The following is a 17,618-nucleotide window of genomic DNA, read 5'->3' as shown; positions in this document are numbered from 1 at the left end:
ATCTCTAAAATAAGGCATTATTGTGGAGGAAACATTAGGTTTCGAGTCAGAGTGCCTGGATTTAAATCTCATATTTGCTATTTTCTAGCTGTATAGCTAAGATGAATCTCTTTAACCTCTTTTTACCTCAATTTACCCATCTGTCAAACAAATATAATAATCGCTTCTACTTAGCCTAAAGAAAATGTTTGATAAAGCATCAAACACTGGATTGCTACAGGAAAGGGCATGACAGTCAAGTTCCCAGTGACTCCATCCTTGTGACTTCCCAGATGGATGCTCCCTCCTGTAGCCATCACCCTCCTGTATGTATTGTCTCTCCCTATTAAAAGGAAAGGTCCTTGAGGTCAGGGGTTGTCTCATTTTGGTATTTGTATCCTTATTTTCTGTCACATGGTTCCTAACAAATTGTCAGTGAGTCGTTTCAGTCATGTCAAGCTCTTTGTGACCCCATTTGTGGTTTTCTTGACAGAGATACAGAAACTGAGGCAAACAGAATTAAGGACTTGCCTAGGGTCACACAGCTAGTGAGTGTCTGAGACCAGATTTGAACTAAAGAAGATATGTTCCTGACTCCAAGCCAGGAACTCCATCCACTACTCCACCTAGCTGCCCTGACAAATAGAAAATGATGAATGCTTGTTATTATATCAATTCATGTTAGCCTTTGTCCATAGGCAAGTCACTTAACCTTTAAGCCCCTGGTAACTCTACGAGACAAGTTACATGTGAGTTACTGCTGAGGGAGTTTCCTCACTGAGGGTGTCCTACACAGTGAAATCAAAGGTCTGAACAATAGCAATATTAATGATGATGATGATGATACATATTGGGGAAGAATGTCAAATAGAATTTTAGAGCAGGCAGAGTCTTCAAAGGTCACCTAAGTGTAACTCATACCTTTAAAGGCTGCAGTAGTACTAAAGCTGATGCAAGAAAGTAGAGAAGGAAAAAGGGTGGAGCAGGGAAAGAGAGGTCAGAATTTACATTCAGTCATTTGAGAGTCATATGTATATCAGTGACAATTAAAGCAATCCCTTCAATGGCAGAAATTGCCTAGGGTAATGAAAGAGAAGAGAAGATGGCTGAGGGAGCAAAATGAAGGTTACAAAGAAAAAGTAGTTGTAGAGGTGGGGAAAAACAACGATAGGAAGTTCTCTAGGGAACCAAGTGTTGAGAGCTTAAGAGATAATTTTGACAGAGTCAGTCTCCTAGAAAGGTCAAAGGGGACACAGATTGATGAAAAAGCCATCGGATTTCAAGACCAGGAGGCCACTGACAAAAGAAATACAGTTTTCATAAAATTATGGAGATAGAAGTGAAATCACAGCGTATTTTGTGGTGAGGAAGGAGAAGCATCCAAATCACTATTTCTTTTAGTATGATGACTAATCATCCAGGCTTATTTACTACACCAAATAAAATAAGGTTTTCCACATGCACAGGAGAGCAAGCGCGCACATGCGAGGCGGGAGAGATAGAGAGAGAGAGAGAGAGAGAGAGAGAGAGAGACAGACTTTGAAAATCTTTTTAAAAAATGAATGGTGAAAACTATCATTATATGTAATTGGAAAAAATAAAATACTATTAAGTGGGAAAAACAAAAAAGAAAGAAACTATGAATGTCTATTTTATTCAACTTGATTTTCTTATTAAATAGATAAATTTAATAGATCAATTTCATCCTGCCATGATGGTCTGTAATTCTTTCTGGGCTTCCCTTTTGTTCTCTTCAAAATATATATTTTAAAAATACTTCAGTACATTCTTTCTTTTTGTAAGAACTATCCTATCCCTAACCCCTTTTTGCTGATCCCCTCAACTAGAAAAAAAAACTAAACTCTTATAAAAAATATTCATAGTCAAGCAAAATAATAAACACAATGGCCATATCTGAAGATGTATTTCTTATTCTGCATCTTGAATCCATCATTTTTCTATCGGGAGATAAGTACCATGCTTTATCATTGATCTTCTGGAATTGTGATTGGTAATTGCACTTATCATAGTTTTTTTTTTCTTTTAAAAGCTACCTATTAATATGATCTGATCATTTATCTTTTGGGGAAGAGCTCTTGTTCTCAAAATTTTGAATCAATTCTTTATCTTTATTAAAAATAAGACCTTTATCAAAAGAACTTGGTACAAAAATATTTTCCCCAGTTAACTATTCCCCTTCCAAATCTCCTTGCATTGGTTTTATTTGTTGCAAACTTTAAAAAAAGTTTTAATCAAAATTATCCATTTAGCATTCTGTGATCCTCTCTGTGTCATCTTTATTTGATCACAAATTCTATCCTTATCCATAGTCACAAAAGGTATTTCTTACTTGCTCCTCTAACTTGTGATGGGACTTTAATATCTGAGCCTTCTATCCATTTGGAGTTTATCTCAGAGTATGGTGTGAGTTGTTAGTCTATACCTAATTTCTTCAAGACTCTGAGATTATCTCCTATATATATCTTGTTTGTACATAGTTTATGTGTTGTCTCCACTATTAGATGCTGAACAACTTGAGAGAAGGGACTGTTTTTGCTTTTCTTTGTATCCCCAGTCCTTAGCCCAGTGTCTGACATTTAATAAGTGATTAGGAAGTGCTCTTTGACTTCTTGGTCCTAATATACCATCAGCTTTCCACCATTCCTCCCTTTCAAGGAGTTTACCTTTGATTCTTTCCTCTAACATATCTCTCATTTCTAGTCAGTTACAAAATACTGTTATATCATCATCTCCATTATGTCATATCATTGATAGAGCATTCACATAAAAAAACTATTACCAGGGATGACATGGATAATAGAGTACACATGAAAGGTGATGAGGACCTGCAATAAAGTGGTAGCCATGAGAGTATAAAAGAGGAAAGCTGCAAAAGCTTTTGTGGAGGTAGAATCAACAAGATTTCGTAACTGATTTAATATGAGGGTGTAGGTTCAAGCGATAGTAAATAAATGAAGAACATTCCTAGCTTGTAAAACAAGGTGACTGAATGAATGGTGGGCTATTGACAGAATTAAGAATTGTTAGGAGGGGCAGGTTTTGGGGCAACAACATGTTCAGTTTTGGAAACAGGAGGTTTTATGGCTTTGGTTTTGTTTTGTTTTGTTTTTTAATTTAGTTAATATTTTTAGTTTTCAGCATTGATTTTGAATTACCAATTTTCTCCCCATTTCTACCCTCGCCCCCACTCCAACATGGCATATATTCTGATTGACCTGTTCCCCAGTCAGCCCTCCCTTCTGTTACCACACCCCCTTTTCCCTTACATTCTTGTAGGGCAAGATAGATTTTTATGCCCCATTACCTGTATATCTTATTTCCCAGTTTCATGCAAAAACAACTTTTTTTTGAACATCTGCATTTAAAACTTTGAGTTCCAAATTCTCTCCCCTCTTCCACAATACTTATGTTGTGAAAGACTAACTATATTTTGGTCCCTCCTATCCTGTCCCCTTTTATTCAATTTTCTCCCTTGACCCTGTCCCTTCTTGAAAGTGTTTGCTTTTCATTCCCTCCTCCCACTATCCACCCTCCCTTCTATCATAATCCCCCCTTTTTATCGCCTTCCTCCTTCTTTCCTGTGGGGTAAGATACCCAATTGAATGTGTATGTTATTCCCTCCTTAAGTCAAATCTGATGAAAGCAAGATTCACTCCTTCCCCCTCACCTGCCCCCTCTTCCCTTTCAATGAACTGCATTTTCTTGCCACTTTTATGTGAGATAGTTTACCCCATTCTATTTCTCCCTTTCTCCCTCTCTCAATATATTCCTCTCTCATCTCTCTCTCTCTCTCTCTCTCTCTCTCTCTCTCTCTCTCTCTCTCTCTGTGTATATATAGACAGATAGATAGATAGATGTATATGTATGTATGTATGTATGTATATTCCCTTCAGCTACCCTAATACTGAGGTCTCATGAATTACACACATCATCTTTCCATGTAGGAATGTAAACATAACAGTTCATCTTTAGTAAGTCCCTTATGATTTCTCTTTCTTGTTTACCTTTTCATGCTTCTCTTGATTCTTGTGTTTGAAAGTCAAATTTTCTATTCAGCTCTGGTATTTTCACTGAGAAAGCTTGAAAGGCCTCTATTTTGTTGAAAATCCATATTTTGCCTTTGGACATTATACTCAGTTTTGTGGGTAGGTGATTCTTGGTTTTAATCCTAGCTCCACTGACCTCCGGGATATCATATTCTAAGCCCTGCAATTCCTTAGTGTAGAAGCTGCTAGATCTTGTGTTATCCTGATTGTGTTTCCACAATACTCAAATTGTTTCTTTCTGGCTGCCTGAACTATTTTCTCCTTGATCTGGGAGCTCTGGAATTTGGCTACAACATTCCTAGGAGTTTTCTTTTTGGGATCTTTTTTGAGAGGTGATCGGTGGATTCTTTCAGTTTCTATTTTACCCTCTAGCTCTAGAATATCAGGGCAGTTCTCCTTGATAATTTCCTGAAAGATGATATCTAGGCTCTTTTTTTGATCATGGCTTTCAGGTAGTCCAATAATTTTTAAATTATCTCTCCTGGATCTATTTTCCAGGTCAGTGGTTTTTCCAGTGAGATATTTCACATGGTCTTCCATTTTTTCATTCCTTTGGTTCTGTTTTGTAATATCTTGATTTCTCATAAAGTCACAAGTTTCCACTTGCTCCAATCTAATTTTTAAGGTAGTATTTTCTTCAGTGGTCTTTTGGACCTCCTTTTCCATTTGGCTAATTCTGCCTTTCAAGGCATTCTTCTCCTCATTGGCTTTTTGGAGGTCTTTTGCCATTTGAGTTAGTCTATTTTTTAAGGTGTTATTTTCTTCACTATTTTTGGGGTCTCCTTTAGTGAGTCATTGACTTATTTTTCCTGGTTTTCTTGCATCATTCTCATTTCTCTTCCCAATTTTTTCCTCTACTTCTCTTACTTGCTTTTCCAAATCCTTTTTGAGCTCTTCCATGACCTGAGACCAATTCATATTTTTCTTGGAGGCTTTTGATGTAGGCTCTTTGACTTTGTTGACTTCTTCTGGCTATATGTTTTGGTCGTCTTTGTCACTAAAAAAAAGATTCCAAAGTCTGAGTCTGAATCTGAGAGTATCTTTGCTGCCTGGCCATGTTCCCAGCCAACTACTTGACCCTTGAGCTTTTTGTCGGGGTATGACTGCTTGTAGAGTACAGAGTACTTTGTCCCAAGCTTGAGGGGCTGTGTTGCTATTTTCAGAGTGACTTCTACCCAGCAAGTTCTGCCACACCAGCCCTCCTTCTCCCCCAATAACCACAAACCACGATTGTGGCCCAGATCCAGGCAGGGCAAAGCAGGCTTTGCACTCCTGCACTATTCTGCTGCTTAATTCCTCCCACCAGTTGGGCCTGGATCCAGAGGCAACTGCAACTGTAGCTCTGGAAGCAGCCTCAGAGCTGTACCACCTCCGCGCCCAGGTGGTAGCCTACGGAGAACTCCTTTCACTCTGTCCCAGCAGCTTTTCCTACTAACCTTCTCTGTTGTCTTTTGCGTGGGTTGAGAAGTCTGGTAACTCCCACAGCTCACTGATTCAGGGCGCTAGGGTCTGTTCCGCCCAGCTCCCAGTCTGGTTGGTCCTAGCATGGCCAGTGCTGGGCTCTGCTCTGCTCCGCTCCCTGCTCTGTGTGATAAACCCTTCCCAGTGACCATCCAGGCTGTCCTGGGCTGGAGCCCTGCTTCCCTTTGCCATTTCATGGGTTCTGCAGCTCTAGAATTTGTTCAGAGCCATTTTTATAAGTGTTTGGAGGGACCTGGGGGGGAGCTTAAGCAAGTCCCTACTTTCCAGACGCCATCTTGGCTCCACCCCCGAAACAGGACTTTTTAAATTTCCTGTGGAACATCCAAGCTGAAATATACAGCAGGCTATTGGTAATGCAATTCAAGAGAGGAAGGTCACATCCTTGCAAAATGAAGCTGTTGGACTAGATCAGTGGTGACTACTAATCCCTGCAGCCACATATTGACTTAGAAAACCATAAATTAACATTATCTATGTTTTTTTTATTTTTTATTTTATTTTGTTAAACATTTCCTAATTTCATTTAAGGGGTATGTAGGTGGCACCAGGTCTGAAGTCAGGAAGACTCATCTTCTTGAGTTCAAATTTGGCCTCGGACACTTGCTAGTTATACATCTTGAGCAAGTCACTTCACTCTGTTTGCCTCAGTTTCCTAATCTGTAAAATGAGCTGCAGAAGGAAATGGCTAACCATTCCAGTATCTTTACCAAGAAAACACCAGATGGTGTCACAAAGAGTTGGACATGACTGAAACAACTGAACAACAACAATTATATTTTAATATGGTTCTGGTAACACTGGCAGTTTACCTCGGGCTGTGGATGGCTAGTTTGACACCTCTGGACTAGATGACCTCTAAGTTTCCTTGCAGTTCTAAATCCCAGTATCTTGGATAATCTTCTTAACAAGCAAAAGAGTATTATTGATTATACTTGTCCAAACAACGAGTGTGAAAAACAAATTAAGATAGAAGTATAGACAAGAACATAATTAAAAATAACCTTTCCAAAATTCTTCTACAGGAGTCTATGTGTACACATTCATCCATTCAATAAATATCCCAAAACTCAATTTTAAGCTTCATGAAGGCTGGGATGAGATATTATCATTATTTATATTGCCCACATTGCCTAAAATTCATTCATTCGTTCGTTCATTCATTCAATGACCACTTAAGTGTCTTTTTCTATTAAATACTAAACTAGGTCTAGGGGAAAATATAAAAAATATAATGAAGACATCACCCCTGCCTTTGTGAATCCCACAATCTATTAAAACCCTGTAAACTTACAAGACAATAAATATGTCAAATGATGAAAGAATGTAAGCAATTTCTGTTGTTGTTTAAAGTAAACTAAAGCCTTATTTTTAAAAGCAGATGTCATAATTTTGGGATCATTCCAAGAGACAGTAGGAGAGGCAGTTTCTAGAGCCCAATTATGGAAATAGAACCATAAAGGGAAGGGAGAAGTGTTCATTCTTGAGAAGTAGAGCAATAACGGGAATAAATTGAAATTCAAAATTTGGAACTCCAGTCTGTGTCAGGGTGATGTAGTAGAAATAGCACTCAGAGTACTTGGAGTTAGGAGCCCCGGGTTTAATCTCATCACTTAATTATTCCTAGATAGGTAACCACAAGCAGTTGATTTAGCCTGATTTATCTCATCTGTAAAATAGAGCTAACACTGCTTCATAGAACCTCAAAGTTGGAAGGAACTCTTACCAAGACAATCCATGCTTGAACTAGCAACTTCATAAAACTGTTGAAAAGAGTAGGTTTTGTAAGCTATAAAGCACTACATAAATATAGAAAAGTATTAAATTAATAAGTATTATGTACTATTATACACACGACAGTGTGCTAGATGCTAAAGATATAAAGATTTTTAAAAGGCACATTGGGCAGCAAGGTGGTACAGTGGTGAGAGCCTGGAGTCAGGAAGATCTGAGTTCATATGTGACTGTAGAAACTTACTAGCTTTGTGACTTGGGGCAAATCAACCCTGTTTGCCTCAATTTCCTCATCTGTAAAATGGGCTGCAGAAGGAAATGGCAAACCATTCCAGCATCTTTGCCAAGAAAACTCTAGATGGGGTCAAGAAGAGTCAGACACAACTGAAGAACAATAACAACAAGTACATTCCCTGCCCTCAAGGAGCTTATATTCCACCAGAAGAGGGCTACAACATTTGAAATAAATGTGATATTTGATTTGTTCAATATATTATTGAATATGATTGATAAAAGTAACTAGAATATGGTTGGAAAAAATTGGTAATACTCTAGTCATTTGAAATAAAAGGGGTACCTTTTTTGGAAAATGAGAGGGCAGATGTTTAAATTGTTAAGGAATTCCTCTTGTAAATCAATCTAGGAAAATGTCTTCTGTGGAAAACCAAGGAAAATCACTCTAGCAATCAATTGAAGATCTGTCTATGTCTATTATTCAATGTTCAACAAGCATTTTTTAGAATGCTGTGTATTCACCAAATTGTTCATTCAACAGATCATTATTAAATATCTATGATTTGGGAAAAAAGAAAAATTCATTAAGATATGACCCCTGACTTCATTAAGCTCATAACTAGATTTACAATCTAGTAAAGATTCATGGCATATAGAAATAGCAATACCATAAAATATGAAGATTCTGAATAAGTACTGTATGAGAGGTATAAAGAAAGTGCCATATGTGGCTGGAGATAGGATGGAGAAGGGAGCTTTATTAATAGAGAAAAGAGGAGAGGATTGAAAGAGACATTAGATTCTATTGATTCAGTCGATTCATTCAAGAAATTGGTCAAAGACATGTACCTAATTTACCGTTTGTTTAAGAAATATATTATTTAATTCATTAGTCCTATGCAAGCATAGTAAAAAAAAGTATAATAATATGGTTTTTGGTAATTTTTACAAATAATATCAGACTTTAGTCAAATTATTTCATTTTTAAAACTATTCTATGAATTTCATGTTATTAATAATTTCATAGAGAGCACCTGAACTCTGAGTCAGAAGGTGTGAGTTACATTTTTTCCACTTAACTAGTTGAGTGATGTTGGACATATGATTTCATCTTCTTGGGCCTATATTTCTTTACCTAATAAATGAGTTAGATTAGATGATCTCTAAGACTTTCAGTATTGATGGTTAAAAATTATGAGTGTAGGGTTTATGTGTAGATGTATGTGGATATTTATGACCATGTTAGTGTATGTATATGCACAGAAAATTTATAAGATCATAAATTTATAACTGAAAGGGACCATAAAGGTCATTTGATTCAGCCATTTATTTCACAGATAAATAAACTGTGACCCAGAAAAGTTAAGTGGCTTGCCCCAAATCATACAGGTAGTGAGTACCCTGGCAGAGTTGGGATTCAAGGCCAGATTCTTCTGACTTCAAACCTTGAGCTCTGGCTTCCTCTAGGAAGGGCTGATCTTGAAAATCACTCCATTTTCTGGGGAAAGAACACCCACAAATACACATCATTTTATGGCTTGATTCTGTGCGTAAAGTTCTAATGGATACTGATCATTAGGCTTTGGGAAACTGAAATTAATTTAAATTTGGTTAAGTATGTTCATTTGTTTTTTAGGGTTAAAAAAACTAAGAACAGGAAAATGGATTATAAAAAAAGAACCAGTAATCTCAGAAAAGTACTTAATTTAAAAAGAATTAGCACATATGTAATCTTAGAGAATGTAGACAATGTTATAGTAGTAATTCAGGGTGCAAATATTCACTAAATTGTCAGGGGTGTTAATGATGTTCACAATCAGCTGAAGGCTTTAAATCTCAAAAGTATTATACTTTAAAATACATTTGGTTGTGTTATGTACAGATGATATCACAGATTTCAGTGGAGTTCTTTTGTCGTTAAAATTAGAAGCAACATTCCTTAAGAGTAAGTACTTCAGAGATACTTGTATAATAGCCTGGAGATTCCCTGAAGCAAAAGGAACATTGCAGCTCCCTCCCTTTCAAAGGACTGGCAGATGTTACCTATGATGAGAAATGTGTTGGCTACAGATAGACGTTCCTGAGATTCAGAAGCTGGAGAGAATCCCCCCGCAGAAATCTATTTTCTGCTCTCTGACAGCTGTTTTTGCCATTGACTTTAAAGGCAGATGGGGAAAATGCAGAGAAGAACCGTGAGCTTTATTGCCATGCATAATCAGCATCTGTGCAGTGTGTTACATACACATCACAGGGCTCACAGTTTTTTGTCTGTGTTGTGAAAACTCTTCGGAGCTTCCAAAATGATCTCTAAAATATGCAACTACCACATTTCTAACAATCCAGGTCATTTAAATTAAACTCCATCTTGACAGTATACATGTAGATGTATACCTGTATAATCTCCATCACTCAGTCTTGAATAAAATAAATTGAAAATGTATGAAAATACTGCCTGCTGCATAAATGTTTAGTTTCTAATTTAGAATTTCAATTGATGCTTATTCTGAGATTTACTTCTTTATCACATTACATATAAACAGAAATGTGGTATGCAGAATGTTTAAATGTATTTTAATTTAACTACTTAAGATCTGGCATGTGGAAGTTATTTTATGTAGTATGTCAGTACAATTTAATTAGAAAGATATTGACTATCATTCATAAGAATTGAAAGCTAGTGAACTGAAAGTCATTTAAAATGAATGAGAATTGTCTAATGTCTTGGAAATTTGTCAAATGCTAGTCAGCATCTTTAGTTACCAAATTATATCCTAAGTTGTAAACTTAAAAGACATAACTTATAAACTTAAAAGGTGTAACCGATAAGTACTGGGAAATAGATCACATATCACAATGCCTTTCTCACTAGAGAAGAAGAGTCAAATGTTCGAAGAGAGAATTTTAATATAGTAGGCTCGGGAATTCAGAGCTATACACAGTAATGATGCATCTTAATAAAATTGTATAGATATATAAGAACACCACTGGTGACTTGAATAGAAGGGGAAAGAATAGTCTTTTTTCAGTAATAACTGTAGAGTTTCGTTGGTAGCAGCTATCTTTGAGAGAGACCATATAAATTGATGTATTCGTTTTACTTCATTATTTAAATAAAAAGGGCTGAAGTTAGTAAGAAGTACAATAAAAAAATCAGTTGGGGAAGGGATGGAAAGTGTGTGTGTGTGTGTGTGTGTGTGAGAGAGAGAGAGAGAGAGAGAGAGAGAGAGAGAGAGGGTCGGGGGAGGAAGTGCAGAAGAGAAGTTTCTTTCCTTGGTGAGACTTGAAAGAATGAATTCTTTGATGATTTATTTACTAAACTGTCTCCATAATCATATCTCATATAGTTTGAATCTAAAATTTTGTTATTCATTTTAAGAAGAAATTGAAGCCGTTTTTTTTGTTATTTGTATAGATATATTGTGATGAAATATTTTTTGAAACTCACCTGAATTTCAGGAAAAAAAATCCACTGACCTCTGTCACATCAGATTGCCTTGCAGAGGGTGGTTTATGAGCATCTTTCCTTTTCCTCCCTCTGTTCAGTTGACTAAATTCACATTCATCTTAAAACTCAAAATATTGAATCTTCCATGAAGGAATAGCTCACCCAACGCTTTTAATTTTGGTGGGTTTTGTCAGAAGCATGCAAATTTATTTTAGACATTACTCTATCGGTTTTAGTGACCCTGGCATGTATTTAATTAGATTCTTCACGGAAGGGTAGATACAAATTTGCACTCTGAAATTCAGCAGATTCTAGACAGATAAGGCAGAAGATTAGAGGATAACAGCACTGGAAAACATGAATTTGCTTTGCTTCCTTTGTGAACAAAGTGGAATGCCCAACGGTTTTTCTTCTATATTTATATAAATTGATTCACCATTACCGTCCCCATTTTCTGGTAGGCTGTCTTATAAAATGAGATGTTTACACTGGTATTAGTTAATCAAATAGATATTTATATTATCCTGTTGTTAGTAAACCCTTTATACAGAAGGCCTTAAAAGTTTATCCCAGAGTTGTACATTTCTCTATGAACTGTGCCCTACAAGGAAGAAATTAATTCTCTTAATACTCTTCAAAATATTTTGCTTAGTATCTGTCATTGACCACATATTTTTTCCTCTTTGAAAATAGGCATGCCTTTGAACAAAGGATCTGTTACATGTACTCCGGCTCTACTCTCTCATGGCCAAGACTGCTGTATTTCCTTTCGAGATTGTAGGGCACCCTGAGGAATTGAACTGTCTCTTCTTCACTCTCATCATTTGACCAGATTTAGGACAGAAATAGTGAAAGTAACTTGCTTAAAGATGTTTGTGACTTGTTGCCTACCCTCATTTTAATATTATATCAACAAGAATGATAAATATAACAGAGGTCATTGTAATCTCATTGTGCTACCAAGGAAGAAAAAAGGGTGATCCAGCAAAACCAATGTTTTCAAAAAGTAGTTTATTTAAAAGATTAATGTGAGTTGTCAGTGATGTAGGATGACTGAATCCTTTAGCTTTTAAAGCCCTATGACAAGAAACCACTCCAACTACAGTCTGGCCATTGTTGTTCTGTTTAATTTTTTATAATGAACTAAAGAGATGAAAATAACCTTTAAAAATGATTGCAGGCATGTACCAAATTAAAAACCATATGCCCCCATGAATTCCATTTATACTAGCAAAATATGAAACTGTAAAATGATCCAAATCTCAGTACTGTATGTAATTAGAGCTTTAGAAGTCTTTTTTGCTGTTTTATAAGACATACATAAATAATCCAGGTGCATAAGTCCAGATTTTCACATTATTAAGTCCAATTTCTTGTCTCCCAAGATAATTTCAGAATACTTAGGTACCTTCATAATCATGGGAAATTTTCCAATGGTTCATGGAATTAGCATTTTACAACCTGTTTCTCATGGAGAAAATTTCTCTAGAAACAAAACAAATATCCTGAATAGAGAATTCCTTTTGTCCGGCATTTTTATGCTGAATATCATAATTACCCACCTGAAGAAGTCTGCACAGAGCCATAAACTTCCCAAATATCCCTCTCGTAATAACTATTGCAAATACATGGTGATTCTTTTGCCCAGAAAATTCTCAGAATGTCTGTTTAAGTTGGTGCCTTTTAAGATTATTTTAATTTTGTTGTTGTTACCATTTGGATATAGCGGTAAGAGAAAATGGATGTCCTCAGAGCCATACTAGAAATTTTTGTGCACAGGGCAAGTACCATAAACTGAACCCACAGTTGCATAGTGGAGAGGGGCCACTCCAGCTTTCTATCTAGTAGCCATTTAAGAAATCATTATTGCTAACTGAATAGAAAACTCTGTCATTTCTTCCCTTTTGAAGGACTGCGAGTGTTACCACTATTCTCCAAATTCATTTTAAGGCAAAATACCTAATCTCTCTGTACTGATTATATTATACCTCTTTGAATCGGCTTCTGACTCATTCAGGTCCTTTGTGGGCTGCAGATAACTGGTGTGGGCTTTTTAGATAATACTTATAGAATCATGTTTCTTTGTATTCTATTGGTAGTAAGTATGAGTGTTGTTTTTCATCACCATTTGCTTAGAAAGGTTTTGAAGAGAATCATCCAAAATTTCCTTAGAAACAGATTTTGTCCTTTTCTGTTAAATGTTACTAAGAGATCAGCGGCATAAGGGTTGAGTTGGTAGCTCATTCATTTTCTTAGCTGGATCAGCTAATCAGCTATCAAGAAACATTAAGTTTGTACTATATGGATAGGACAGTTCTATGCTTTAAAGCCATACGTACTTTACAAACATACCTGCCTTCAAGAAGCTTATGTTTCAATGAGGAATACATGACATGCACACATGATGAAAATGAGTGTGGTCGAGTAAATGAAAGATGCCGACCGTGTAGGCTTAGAAAAAAAATTAAGAAAGTAAAAAGCATTTTCATGTGGCAGAAGCAAGAAAAGCTTCACAGCTAAAGGTAGCAATGAATTAGGCCTTGTTGAAGGAAGGAATTTCAGTAGGCAAAGATAAGGAGAATGTGTATTCTAGGCATAGTGGACCATGTATATTAGGGGACATGGTGGATAGAAGATCCACAAGATCAGGAAACAGTTGTCTACTTTGTCTTGAATTTAAAATGTGTGGAAAGTGACATGAATAAGGCTATTAAAGCTAAGTTGTGAATGACTTATATGCCAAGCTAATGTGTGTACTTATTGGATGCTGGGGGGGGGGGGGTCTTCACTGTAGCTTCTTAAGCGTGGAAGTGACACATCAGTACTTTACATTAAGATGATTTTGGTAGCTGTGTGAAGAATGGATTGGAGAAAGACTAGTAACTTGTAAACCAGCTAGACATTTCTTACTGTTGTAACATGGAATATTTTCCATGTAAGAGGAAATTAGCACCTGAACTAGGTTATGGCTATAGGAATGGAGAGAATGGAGTCGAAGTGAGAGATTCTACTGTAGTAGAGCCAGCAGGATTTGGCAACATTGTGAGACAACCCATTTTAGTCATTAGGCTGTCTAAAAACACCAGATTGACTGTACTGTGGTCCACTTTACATCTGTCACATCTGTGCCTTTCTCTCCATTATCAGCTCTCACCTGAATGGCTGAAATATCCTTCTAATTGGTCCCCCTACTGTTCCTTGAACTGGGCATTCCACCTGCTACCTCTATGTGTTTTGAAGATTTTACTTTTGTCCCTCATGCTTGGGAAAGGCTTTTTCCTTACCTGTTACCTCTGCCTCTTAGAATCATTAGCTTCCTTCAAGGCTCAGCTGAGATGACATCTCCTATACCAAGCCTCTCCTAGTCTCTCTAGTTTGTAGTGCTTCCTCTGTCCTCAAATGATCTGATGTTTACTTATCTTGTGTATGTCATATCTTCTAATAGAAGGTAAAATCACTGATGTCATGGGAAGTTAATTTTACTTTGTTTTTCATCCCCAGTCCTAATGCAGTGACTTGCAAATTAGAGGTACTTAACAAATGTTTGATTAAAATTAATAATATATTTAAGTACTCTACATGATCATGCATTTGAACTTTAAAATATCAAGTCAATCAAACAAGCAAGTGTTTATTGAGCTCTTAAGTATAATATCTATTTCTAAGTACCAAGAGTTAATATATGAAATAGATAATAGTTAAGTACAAAATTGTATAATTTTGACTATTAAGTATAATATCTATTTCTAACTACCAAAAATTAACATATGAAATAGATAATAGTTAAGTACAGAATCTCATAACTTTGACTACTAAATATAATATCTAGTCTAACTACCAAGAATTAACATATGAAACAGATAATAGTTAAGTACAAAATTGTATAATTTTGACAGCAAGTGCAGTAGGAACTTGCAGACAGGCTTTTCAGTATGGGCTAAAATACTCAAGGAAAACCTGGAAAAATGAGATATAAGAAAAATAATATACAGAAGAAGACAAGAGGATTGACTATTACAAATTTGTGGGATAGAGTAGGGAGAAGTAGAGAAATTCTGTACTGTTAAAATGTAGTTGGAGATATCAAGCTCTTATGAAGAGGCAGCTTAGTATAGTAGACAGAGCCCTGATTTTGGAGACAAAGGGACCTCAGTTTAAATATTGCCCCTGACAATGCCAAGTTATTCTAGACACGTTGTATACTTCCCTGGACCTTAGTTTCTTCATCTATGAAATCAGGTGGTTTGGCTAAATGGCCTATCTTCCAGCTCTTAACTGATGATTCTTTGATCCACTTGTTATACCTGCTTAGAAATGGAAGGAAAATGGGCTGAACTCACAGAATTTGTGTTACAAGTTAGATAGAAGACAAATCTTTCCTTAAGAAATTCCAATTCCAGTAAAGAGAACTGACTGTTTTTCCTACCTTCTGTATATCTCTAGGATAAAAATTTTAGGTGGGACGGCAGGACAATAGACAAAATGATATCTCCTAATCATGTTTAGCCACTTCACTTTTATTTTGGTGGCTTCAGCTAATGACAAATCTTATATGTGCTAATTCACAGAGGAATCATCAAAAAAGTGATATGGTATGGGGGAGGGGCAGAATCAAAATAATCACAAAATTAGGAGGATGGTTCTCATATTTTTAGAAGCCTTTGTATAAAAATTTACATGTATAGCAATTGTTTTTTTTTTAAATTTCAGAAGGATAAAAACAAAAATTGAGTGTAGAATTAAATAATGAATTCTAAGGTCAGCTTTTCTGTTTATCTCTATAATTTTGAATCTCATCCCCTCCCTCTACCTATTACCATCCCACATACCTTCAATAGCTAGTTTCTTCATGAAGTCTTATCTGATCTCCCCACCTTCAATATTGTTGCGTAAATACAGTTAGGCTACAAGTTCTCTAAAGGCTTTTTGGGAAAGGAGTATGAAGGCATTTATAGTGATCGTAAATTTGGCAGCTTCTTAGAAATCTGGACATGAATTATACATATTTAAAACTCTGTTGTCTCACTTTAACATTGTTTTCTTTTTCTTTTTCATTATAGACGTTTAGAACAAAATTCAATCAAGGTCATCCCTCCTGGAGCTTTTTCCCCATATAAAAAGCTTCGAAGAATGTGAGTTAGAAAATACTCTGGAATTTTATGCAATTTATATGTATTTTTTTAAAGTAGCTCACGTTTGTATAAAGCAACCCATATGGGTATGGATATTTAAAAGAGTTTGGCAGCTTCGTTATTCATTAACATGACAGATTGCTAGCTAGCTCTTCGGCAATTCCTGATTCATTAATAGTAGCATTATTTCATTTGACATAGATTTTCATTAATCCATGCTGAATGAATGATTTTTCATTAATGTGAAGTGAAAATTTCTGAGGTTCTCTCTTTTCAAAAACAGAATCTTTGAGTATCATCTACCTATGAATATTTTTGAACACTAGCTACACACAACTGATTTTAATTTTTGTAAAGTCATATGACCTTCTTTTACTCAGAATAGTATTTTGTAGAATAAGCTTCAACTTTCATCTATGGGTGTCAAACAGGTATTTTATAGGGAAATTTTTGGTTTCATCCCATGCTAAGTCATTCTTTTTTAGAGAATCAGGTTGAATTAATACAACCCAAACTGATTTCTCATTTTAGTGACCTGAGCAATAACCAAATCTCAGAAATTGCACCAGATGCTTTCCATGGCCTGCGATCACTGAACTCACTGTAAGTATTCTCACATCAAATATTTAATAATATTAAGGACTGACTAATTACTGATTTAATCTATGTATATTTTCTTTGTGTCTTTTGCGCAATGATATAAAATTTTATATTAGGACATCTCAAAACAAAAAATGGGGTCTAATAATTTAAGTGGGATTAAAGAACATAACACCCTTTCACATCTGCATCCCACTCCTGTTTTCTCCCAAGAAATTTTACTTCTACAGTAGGGGAAAGAAGCATCCTTCATTGATAGTGCTCTAATAGTGATGAACTTTCTTTTTCAAGTAAAGCCTCTTTAATAAAAGTGGAGATGGAGTGGTGAAAAGTAATGGAGCCATCTAGTGCTAAAGGGTTTTATCGCTGACTTCATAACTTTAAGACATTTCTGAAAGAGGTCATTCTCATCTCTCAAAGAGTAAATCCACAGTGGCAGCTTTTGAGTAACAAAGGGACTTTCAGATGATAAATGATGAAGTTTCCAAAGTACATTTAGTAATCACAAATCAATCTGTTTCTTCTTGTAGGATGCTCCAAATTCCACAGGGGCAGAAAATAAACCTTAAAAAAATCCAGAAATATTTTTTAAAAACTAGACTTTAGGGGCAGCTAGGTAGCACAGTGAGTAGAGCACTGGCCCTGGAGTCAGGAGGACCCGAGTTCAAATCCAGCCTCAGATACTTGCCACACTTACTAGCTGTGTGACCTTGGGCAAGTCACTTACCCCCAATTGCCCTGCTTTCCTCCCTCAAAAAAAAATCAATCAAAAAAACTGTACTTTAAAGTTTGAAAATAAAGTTAGATGTGTAATTTCCCAATTTAACTGAAACATTAAAGTAGAGAATAAAATTGTTTTAGTGATGATTCTCTGGGAGGACAGGAGAAGAAGGAATACAAATACTGATTTAGGCAATATAAAAACAAATATGTCAATAAAAATATATT

At 35.9% G+C, this 17,618-nt stretch overlaps 1 protein-coding gene across 1 annotated transcript in view; it reads left to right on the top strand.

Moving 5' to 3' along the window:
- Positions 1-17,618, top strand: part of SLIT2 (slit guidance ligand 2) — a 188,185-nt gene that overhangs the window by 48,150 nt on the left and 122,417 nt on the right. Inside the window, exons 8-9 of the mRNA XM_036765066.1 lie at positions 15,999-16,070; positions 16,602-16,673. Of these exons, the coding sequence (XP_036620961.1) occupies positions 15,999-16,070; positions 16,602-16,673 (144 nt within the window). The remainder of the gene's footprint in view (positions 1-15,998; positions 16,071-16,601; positions 16,674-17,618) is intronic.

This window comes from Trichosurus vulpecula, chromosome 6, assembly GCF_011100635.1.
Source record: "Trichosurus vulpecula isolate mTriVul1 chromosome 6, mTriVul1.pri, whole genome shotgun sequence".
NCBI classification, from domain to species: Eukaryota; Metazoa; Chordata; class Mammalia; order Diprotodontia; family Phalangeridae; genus Trichosurus; species Trichosurus vulpecula.
This window is presented reverse-complemented; position numbering and strand designations above follow the sequence as displayed.